General features: G+C 38.8%; 2 protein-coding genes across 2 annotated transcripts in view; both read left to right on the forward strand.

Moving 5' to 3' along the window:
* The window catches only part of LOC128212059 (poly(ADP-ribose) glycohydrolase-like), a 33,005-nt gene extending 31,691 nt beyond the window's left edge, over nucleotides 1-1,314 (forward strand). Inside the window, exon 20 of the mRNA XM_052917312.1 lies at nucleotides 13-1,314. Coding sequence (XP_052773272.1) covers nucleotides 13-323 — 311 coding nt within the window. The 3' untranslated portion in view covers nucleotides 324-1,314. The remainder of the gene's footprint in view (nucleotides 1-12) is intronic.
* A 2,773-nt stretch (nucleotides 1,315-4,087) lies between these two features.
* On the forward strand, nucleotides 4,088-9,658 carry LOC128218116 (kelch-like protein 6). Its single transcript, XM_052925669.1, has 2 exons — nucleotides 4,088-4,285; nucleotides 6,139-9,658. Exons 1-2 carry the CDS (start codon nucleotides 4,243-4,245, stop codon nucleotides 7,989-7,991), a joined length of 1,896 nt encoding a protein of 631 aa, XP_052781629.1. The 5' UTR covers nucleotides 4,088-4,242; the 3' UTR covers nucleotides 7,992-9,658.
* The last annotated feature ends 1,257 nt before the right edge of the window (nucleotides 9,659-10,915 follow it).

Here is a 10,915-nt window from a genome sequence, read left to right on the forward strand (position 1 = left end):
TTGTTTTCCCAGGCAAGTTGCTGTCATTAATAAAAGCGTACCGGCAGAAAGTACTACTGCAATCGAAGTGGACAAAGAAGTCAGGCATGCGTCTGTACGAGTTTATCTTGCACATGTGTGACGGCACCCTGGATGATACAGATGAGGACAGTAACCATGGTAACGACGTCATGGGGAGTCATGGAGGTCAGGAGGTTGACCCAGAGAGCTTGGAGTTTGGCAGCGAGGAAATCCTGGACAGCGATGATGAAATGGGAGGCGGGGCAGGCTGTAAGAAACTGAAGAGAGAGGATTCTGATGACTATAAAGCCAATACACCCTGACCAGGGGAACGCTGCATGAAACAATGGCTGTGGTTATAGAATACAAAGAATCATGGCAGCTTATTTATTTGTGAACAAATGTATATTTGTCTTTCTAACTTTGTTTTCAGTTTTTTATTCTAATATTGTATATTGGTAGTACCAGTAATATAGTCCAACTACTTGTTAATTGTAGATACAGAAACAGAATAATGATTTACTGTACCAAGGTTAATGGTTTACATATACATGATACAGATAGCGCATGATGAAGGCTTTATTCAGGAAACTAAAAAACAAGATAATAGAAAAATAAATAGTTATCCTACTTCAGAATTTACAAATGTCTCCATACAAGGAAACCTTCTTTTGATAAGAATGGGCCTTGCCTTTATCCTCATACTTTAGTAAACTGTTTTAATTTCCTGTCCTGCATGGTATTATGCTGAACAGGGAAATTATCATTTAGTTTCTATCTACTAGCAATATGTTTTGTATTCATTTGAAATATGATTTTTTTAAAGCTGCACTCAAATCTTCTTCACATTTTTTTCCATTCTTATTTGGAAGATGTGTTCTTTTACAAAAACCTGCTGTAAATATGTAAATTCATTGATTGTTTGTTGAGCTCATGTGAACTGAAACCTGATTCAGCAGTAATTGGTCTATTAAGGATATTATGCTACCAGTCAATTATCTGATACTATCTACAGTATATTTCATTTTGATTGACTTGCTTATCTAATCATATAACTGGGTATACTATCATTTAATGACATAAAGGCTATGATAAACCCGCAACTCAAGGGTGGCATTTACCTATTATTGGAATTGTTAAGGTTATTTTATATGCATTAATGTGTGCTACCATGTGCTATAAGACTTTTTAATAACATTATTGTCTGTGATGATCATTATCATAATTATATTCACTTGATAACCATGAACATCGTCCATCATTTGTGTTGATTTATGATTGTCAAATGTTTTAGAATTACAGTAGATCAGCTTGCTTTCCTGTTGTTATGAATTCCAATTGATATGTTAACTATGCCCTATCTAGCTTTGCATTGTCCGTTATATTTTGTGGTGAGCCAGTCGGAGTTCTTAGCAGTTTCCCAACAATCAGACATTTCAAGGTCAATATCTGGTTATCTCTTATGATAAAGACATGCTTAATCTTTAAGATCAATGTCACTAGTCAAAAGGTGTGCTCTACTGTTTAATTTAAACAGTTTAAATTGGGAGGTCTCTAATTGGAAGTGGAGTAGTACTTATGATGATCATGATAAAAGTAACCTTGAAAATTGGACCTCGGTTATATATGTCTTATGTGGACAGCGAAGCTAGACATCATTTAAAATATCTTCAGGCGAGAATCGACCCTTGCCCGTGGAACTTGGATGCTTGTATGGCCTGGGTCTCCTTGCAAGTCCGTACGAACTCTCCCTTGTACGGTGCTGTTGTTGCATGTCTTTACGGACTCTACGGTTGTTGTGTTCACGGCATTTCCTTCACGTGATCGTATGAGTCCGTTGGTGCACGTCACGGTGTCATAGTGCACGTGCGCGGGTACCAAGCGGGTCAGTACGGATACCGGCCGGGCTGAAGGAGGGGGGGGGATTTATCCACAAAAGTTGTCCTACAGATCAACATGTGACTAGTGAAACATTAAATCGGCTCACATGTTTATTCGTCCATCTGTTTTTGTTTTTTTGCATGTTACTCGGCCGAAGTCCAATCTTCCGACACTGAAATACCATTCTATCATTTCGGTGACAGATTTAATAGAACCGCATGAAGGCCAATTTATTTTTAGGAAAGCATGTTTGATGCAAAATTCCCAGACATTTTAAAGAAACAAAATAATATCAAATGAAAAACATTGTTACTCAGTTTTATACCTTCAAAATTCGTTAAATTAAAAAACAACACCTGTTTCATTGTTGTTGTTTTTCGGTCGAGAAAGCGCATACTCAGTATGTTTTCTAAAAACCAGTTATGGGCCTTGCTGTATTGTACATTATTGCCTTGGTATTATGTGAACCGAGTTTCATCTGAATAACTTTTTTTCTGCACTACGACGACGCCGATGACAATTCCCCAACCTTTTCCTACTTCGTGCGTCCTCGTTTTTGTAAACAAACCCTATAGAAAATTTTGTGGGATTTGGAGAGCACATGTTAATTGGATTGATTTTAATAATTCGTTTAAACGAAAACATATGGTAATGACAAACCAAACTTGGCCGAATGATGATAGCGAGAAAATTTGTTTAAAGGTCGGAGAAAGGGGGAAGTAAGTATTTCGGAAGATAACCATCATCATCATCATCAAAACGATCACTGTCTCTTTAATTTGACGATCGTAATCCTCGTCATCATTATTATCATGGTAAGTGTTTCACTTGGTAAAACTCGTTTTTAGCTGTATAATGCATATTCTGCAGTAACAACATTCGAATGTGCAAAAATGGTTAATTATCGTGACACGCCTGGTATAAATACACTTAACAAAATATCCCTTTGAACGTGATTCAATGAAAATGTATATAATTACTGCTTCGGTATATTTAAAGTATAGTCCATCAGGCCGTTTACTTTACGGCGCCATACCGTTAGACCGAAAAATACCAAAAAAATGAGTATAAGGTAAGACCATCGTGGAAAGTGCAAATGAAAATGCATTTCGTGCAGTTTTAAAGTTCAAATCGGCGAAAATGATTAATTATCATAACTTGTTCGGTTAGAAGGCACCAAGAAGTATTAGTTTGCACTTTACTCCATCGCGCCGCCAGGCTGCAAGACAGCAACCGGCTGCCAACTTCACGCCGCAAGACCGCTAACGGCTGCCAACTTTATGCCGCTAGACCGCTACCGGCTGCCAACTTCGCGCCGCTAGACCGCTACCGGCTGCCAACTTCGCGCCGCTATGCCGCTAGACCGCTACCGGCTGCCAACTTAATGCCGCTAGACCGCTACCGGCTGCCAACTTCACGCCGCAAGACCGCTAACGGCTGCCAACTTTATGCCGCTACCGGCTGCCAACTTCATGCCGGTAGACCGCTACCGGCTGCCAACTTCACGCCGCTATGCCGGTAGACCGCCATATCACCCGGGCGTTATATCGCCATGTCGTCAGTTTTACGCCGCTAGGCCGCTAACTTCACATACATTATTTTGCAACATATTTTTTTTTAAGTTTATATTAAGCCAGTACAAAAAATGAGCACAACGCCGAGGACTAAATAACTCCGTAACTAACTTAACTCGTTTTACCACCTTACAACGTATCATGATCCAGGACACGCCCATAGATTTAAGTTAAACAGAAGTAAAAGTAAGAATGTACTTGAGTATGTATGCCTAACAATAAAGTTTTTTTCCGGTTTCATTTTCAAAAACAGTCTGGAAACCTTTTTTTTTAAATATTTTTATTAGCCTTTTTTCCGTTTTTAACTTTTAATAGATTAAAATCAAACAAATGGAGAAAAAAAAAACAAAGGGTCGCGGCAAATTTAAGGGTAGGCAGTAAAACCGGTAACACATTTTTTTTTACGCCTTACTTGAAAATGTTAAGTTGTACGTAACGTTTTTCATATTTAATGACCTTATTTCATATCATGAGTACACACGAATTTTCGTAATAATAATACTAAGAAGAAATAAAAAGTAAATCAAATTATGAAAATACCCATTTTCCTTACTGATTAAATACTTCAATCATGACAGAGTTGCTTTAAACATTCAATAGCAGCCACGTGATCGCGCCGCGGTCTGTTTACGCCGACATAATCAATGAAATGTATACAACAGTCGGTGCTCATTGATCGTGAATAAAGTACAGAGTGTGTCTTTAAACAAAAACAATGGCTGAAATGTTAGGATAATATATTAAAGGACCAACTACAGGCCCTGAAAAGGGTTAACAGGGCCGCAGTATGGCAGACGAAGAGGGATCGAGCGGGCTGTCGGTGGCCTCAGGTGAGTTACATAGATGACCATATTTGTGTTACATGTAGTATGTATGCAAATTCGGTGTGCCTAAGGACAACTGGTTTAAACAGTTTTAATGCACACCAAGCAACGATTGATCACGACTGCTTGCACTATGTATGTACACTACATTCACTTCAGCTAACGGAGATCTTGAATCATTATTCATCGCTTCAGACTCTATGAATTATACAAAATAACCATACAATACGTACTCCAGTTAATACTGCTTTATATCTTACTATTTCATACTATTGGGTCAAGTACCCTGCATTTATTATGTAAACGATATGAATCAGTGCTTGTGGCCCATTCGTTTAGGTGCCACCTTTTTAGTTTTGAGAATAATTCCGGTCTGTCTTCTAGATAGTATCTTCTTCAAATATGATTTTGGTTTTCCTTCTAAGTCTTTCTTCAACAATGATACTTCCCTAGTCGGTTCATGGTACAATACCGCGGGAATAGCGGGGACTTTGACTTTCGGTCAAGCCTAGACCGGGTAATATCCACACCCTGCGGGGACGAACTGCTGGTCAAATCCCCGCCAAATGCCCCCGAACCCCAGGGACCCTAAGTAAGGACCATTCCCCGCTATTTTTTTCGCGAATACAAAACCACCACGTTCACCCGGCACTGCGGGGCCACCTGAAAGGTAAAAACACGGCCCATTACCCCCGCTATCCCCGGTATACCCCCGGACCTTGGGGCCGTGGTTACAATTGACTGGTGCATTATTTCATCGGTTGATATGTGCAACGAGTCTGTCTCATCGGGTTTAAAGGGTAACTTGAAGACGCCTTAAGAGAGTATCAATTGCATCTACAGGATATTCATGCAAGTCATTTCTTTAATAAAAAGATTTGTCAGCAGTTTGCAGAGATCCGATTACATTTAGCCTTGTGTAGGGAGTTTCAAACCAAATCTGAATGATAACATTTTCTCATTTTTGCGAAATAAAAAAAAAACTTTTTGTACGGGAAATCTTGCTTAGTGTTTATAAAATAGCATGACATGTCTGCCGGGCATATAAGCTGATCATTGGCAGTTCTATGTTCATTTCCGAATCATTTAATTGCTTTTAACAAAAAAACAACAACAGCATTTGTTTTGTGAAAAACAGACAAATAGACTGCAATACCATCTAGGAAGAGAACTGTGTAGGCTTGAAGCATTTATCAAGTTGTTATTTCCTCGACCCTCAAATTTCACTGTATAACTCTAAGTGACGAAATGCTTCTATAACAACGAATAATCAACTTGAAGATGAAGGCGACTGGGAATGTGTATGGAACGCCAAATCTACATAAATTCAAATAATTGAAGACCTATTCAGATAATTAGAGACCTCTTCAATTCAATAAAAGAGGTATTCAATATTAAATTTATGATATCGCGTTAACAGCAAGAATGAATGATATCAAACCAGAAATTACGAACTTTGAATCGGAGATATCTCAAATTGAATTATAGTGGTCTCTAATTGATTTTCAGACCTCTTCAAATCAGTTAAATTGGAGATATCACTAATTGAATTGTCGAGCTCTCCAAATGATTTGGGGAGGTCTCTAATTCAATTGATTTTCTGATTAATTCGATTGGAGACCTCTTTAATTCAATCGAACAGGTCTTTTATTATTTGACTTGAAGAGGTCTTCAAATATTCGAGTTTATGTAGATTAGGCGTTTCATAAGTGTAAGTATTATATTGATCCTAGATACTGCAGATACGAGTCCTAAAATGCGTATAAGGATTGTTTGCATGTGTTTTTATATATATATATATATATATAAGGGCTTATTGGACAAGGAATGGGTTAATAGTATTATGTTTGCTGTTGCAGATTCTGAGGACGGATGTGACGTGGAGGAAACTGCGGACGACAATGCCAGTATCACGTCATCGGCGTCCGGTACCAGCATGCCTCGTCTGCACCACCTCACCGAAGGGCTCGAAAAACTCTGGATCACAGGGGCACATTCAGACATAAAAATCACGGTGGAAACTCGTGTTTTTAACTGCCATAAAGCCGTCCTGTTCGCGACGTCACCGTACTTTGACGCCATGTTTTCCTCAGGTATGCGCGAGAGCGTCAGCGGCGAGATCACGTTCAAAGAAATGGAGGCAGAAACTTTTGAACTTGTAATGGAGTACATTTATACAGGCAAAGAGGTTGTTACACAGTCTAATGTGATAAAATTGTTGAAAGCATCGTCTTTATTACAAATAAAGTCGTTATGTGAAAAGTGTGAAGTCATTTTAGAGCCGTACATTGATATTGAAAACTGTATCGACATTTGGCGACTGTCGTTAATTCACAGTTGGGAAAAGGTAAAGGCGCGAGCAATAAAGATGGTACATACACATTTTGTTGCCTTAGTGAAAACTGACGCCTTCATGCGTTTAGACGCTTATGAAATCATTCAGATAATTAAACACGACAATCTAGACGTTCCCAACGAAGAGACGGTCCTTGACGCTGTGTTCTCGTGGGCTCGAAGGGGAGACCCGAGTGTTCGAAAACTAAAGATGGGCCAGATTGTCGCCAATATACGATTAGCCCACATATCCGCAGAGCGTCTGTCGCAGCTGAAAGCCCCGAACTCACCCGTGTTTGATGACCAGGCGGCACAGCATTGTGTGGACGAAGCCATCCAGTACAAGCTGCTTCCGGCTCGTAGACAGGAAGCGAACTCGTCGGTGACCCATTTACGCCGCTGTAGTCAGTTTGACGAGGTGTTGGTGGTGATGGGAGGCTGCATGTCCATGCATCCGCCGTATAAACGTTGTAATGACGTGCTTGGATACAGTTTCGCGCAGGAAAAATGGTTCGTGTTGGAATCTCTTCCGTTTGACCCGGGTATCGAATTTGCTACCTGCACTTATGCCAATGACATTTACCTTACGGGCGGAGGTAGTAAAACGCAAACGTTCCTGAAGTATCGATCTGACAAAAACAAATGGAAAATCGGCAAGCCGTTATGCCAGGGCCGGCGCCGCCATGTGATGGTTTCACTTACTGACAGTTTGTATGTGATCGGCGGGTACGACCATCGGCTCCCAGAGGGGAACCGGATGTTGGCAAGCATTGAGAAGTTCGATATGAGCGAAGACACTTGGGAAGAGGTTGCCCAACTTCCTACTCCAGTCAGCTCGTTCTCATCTGCCGTGTCCGGTGAGAAAATCCTTCTCTTCGGCGGGGAAAAGAACGATAAAACCGACACTGGTATTGTTCAGTGTTTTGACACGCGGACCAATGAATGTACTCGGATTAATAGTCTCACAATAATTTCAAAACTTACCAAAGCAGTGACATCCGGTCGTAGAATCTTCATTATATTCTTCAGTGGTAAAATTGTGGAATATAATCCGTACGCCGGCAGTGGACAAGTTTGTAATCTCGTCGGAACCGTGAAGTCGTTCCGTCGTATTCATTATGGCGCCGTGCAGTACCGGGGAAGCATATTTATTGTCGGCGGTGAGAATGAAGACACATCTCTTACTAGAGAGATGATATTATTTAAGACAGAGAGCGGGGAATCCGAAAAGGCGCGTGTGCCTCTTCCAAACGCCCGCTTAATTGATAGTTGCGTGAAGATCGCGATTAACAGACGCTTCCTGACGGAAGAGAAGACGGACGACGACGACACCGGAAGTAACGCACCTTCCGACCCGGGTGCCGAGGATAACAACTAGCCCCAAACACCCAGCTTATATTTGATGTTTCAGATATGTGTTCCTTTGACTAAAGAACGTCTTTTGACCTGTAACTACTAACAATTATCTTGGCCATATTTTTGCTTAAGTGCTGTTCAAATGTGTATAAAAATGTTTCTATTGTATTTTATTTTTGAATGTGATGAGTCATATGCTAAGCTAGTCATTGATATTGACACAGAAAGGTGTATGAACAGATCAATTCACAAACTGCAGTTGGCTGTGTATCTTAGGGAAGTGTGACGCACTAAAATGGGTAGTTACTTTTCATTGAAATAACCATTCTAAACAGGGATGGCAACTATCACAAAGGCCGGTGTTGGATCAAAATACAGTCATTAATATCTGGTTGAATGTTCAAATTTCAGAGAAAATTTATTTAACAAGGAAGATCACCAAGTTTGTTAAACTTGAATGATCTCTTAATGTAACCACATAATTAATAATTTGGTGATCGTCCATATCAGTGCGCATGTGAATTTAACGAAAGTGATCCAGTTTTATCAGGTTCACCCCTGGTCAGATAGGTGACAACATTTAAAATCTCTGAGAAGTACATGGTTTAATTTCGGTCACTGAGATCATCAAATCGTAAAACAATCGAGGCACATGATTAATGATTAGGTCATAGGTATTATTTATGTTAAAAACATCATTTTTTATTCACATTTGGTGGCATCATTGTTATTTTTTTAAACAATTCATTTTGTCACCATCTTTTTTGCTATCTTGGTCATAACGGTTTAAGCCATTAAACATTAATTTTCGAACGGCAATATGCAAATCTGCGCTCTGATCTTTTGTCAGCAATCTTTTATCGTTGATCGTAGATATTTATGCAAAAATTTGCTCTTTCCAAGACAAAAAAAAATTTAAAATATGGAAAAACGGTAAATCTGTGAGAGTGCAGCTTCAAAATATACATTTCAATTTTGTATAGAATAATTGTGCTATTCTTCAAGAATCAAACTTGATCACATTCTTTCTCACATTGTGTCTGTTTTCAAAGCACATTTGATTCATTTTCAGGCATAAATTTAAAGACACATTTTCCAAATCATAAATTCCATAATAATGAGAAAAAACCCCAATGTAAATGCGTTTGAAAGTCTTATGTACATATATTTCTTTGACTACAAAACCGATACAAAATTTCTTTCACTATTGAACAGCAAGATTGCATTTAAAATGGGGCCTTATTTTGTCCCCATTGTAAAGTTAATGTGTTTAGTATGCATGAACACTTAATGTGTCTGTGTTCTAGTCCAGCCACTTAAGAATACTCAACTCCCAGGGGTGTGAGGAGAAGATAATATGGTAATGCATTCAAAATCACAGTAAATGCATCTACTAAAGTTCCTGTATATTGAAACCTCCCTTTAACTAAACAAGGGAGCACGCATCTGCATGTGCTTTTCAGCTTAAACTTTTGAGCTACAAACAATATCGCAGATGTAGTAGCTAGCTTTAGTTTATTCCATAAATAGCTGGGTTGTAACTTCCTCATTGCTTTCTTAAGAGATCATTATTTGCTATGTTTTTCACAAAGCAATAAATAATGTCTCTCCGATATTCTTTGTACAAGTTTTTACTTTTGATGTCAGGTATGTGATGAAGCTTAAGGCAAATATATATTGTTAAAACTTTCCTTTCTTGTTTTTTTTTTCCATTTTTTTCATTTCATTAATTGACAGTTTACTTTTTTCCCCCGATGGTTTTTGGAAAAAGATCATCAAGATCCCATTATGTGATCACTTGTGTGTTTTCTCATATGGTTATGGTGCACAACTCAACACCGATGAGCAAGAGTGATTGTATTTATACAAACATGCATCAGGTACAGCCATACACCAGTGACAGCACCAGTTATGTTGTTACAAAGGTGGCAGTTTCCACCAGAGGTGGTGAAATATATCTTTTTTATATAATAATAAATCTATATAACACCCTTTTATCACTGTCTCTGTTTGCATCTACCACCGAGGATTGCTAATATGTTCTACAGTTTTATCTGACCATTCATAAGTTTAACCTGACCATTCACAAGTTTCACCTGACCATTCACAAGTTCATCTGACCATTCACAAGTTTCATCTGACATTTTAACAGTTTTATCTGACCATTCACCAGTTTCATCTGACATTTCAACAGTTTTATCTGACCATTTACAAGTTCATCTGACCATTCACAAGTTCATCTGACCATTCACAAGTTTCATCTGACATTTCATTAGTTTTATTTGACCATTCACCAGTTTCATCTGACATTTCAACACTTTTATCTGACCATTCACCAGTTTCATCTGGTCATTTACCAGTTTCATCTGACCACTTACCAGTTTATCTGACTATTCTCCTGATTCATCTGACCAATCACAATTTCATCTGACCATTCACAAGTTTCATCTGCCATTTCAACAGTTTTATCTGACCATTCACCAGTTTCATTTGACATTTCAACAGTTTTATCTGACCATTCACCAGTTTCATCTGACACTTCAAGTTTTATCTGACCATTCACCAGTTTCAGCTGACTATTCACAAGATTTATTTGACCATTCACCAGTTTCATCTGACCATTCACCAGTTTAATCTGACCATTCACCTGTTTCATCTGACCATTCACCAGTTTAATCTGACCATTCACCAGTTTCATCTGACCATTCACCTGTTTCATCTGACCATTCACCAGTTTAATCTGACCATTCACAAGTTTCATCTGACCATTCACAAGTTTCATCTGACCATTCACCTGTTTCATCTGATCATTCACCAGTTTTATCTAACTGTTTACGAGTTTCATCTGACAGTTTACAAGATTCATCTGAATGTTCACCACATTCATTTTACCATTCACTGTATTCCACTGACCATTAAATGGATTCATTTGACTATTCACAAGTT

Source organism: Mya arenaria, chromosome 2 (assembly GCF_026914265.1).
Source record: "Mya arenaria isolate MELC-2E11 chromosome 2, ASM2691426v1".
In the NCBI taxonomy this organism is placed as follows: domain Eukaryota; kingdom Metazoa; phylum Mollusca; class Bivalvia; order Myida; family Myidae; genus Mya; species Mya arenaria.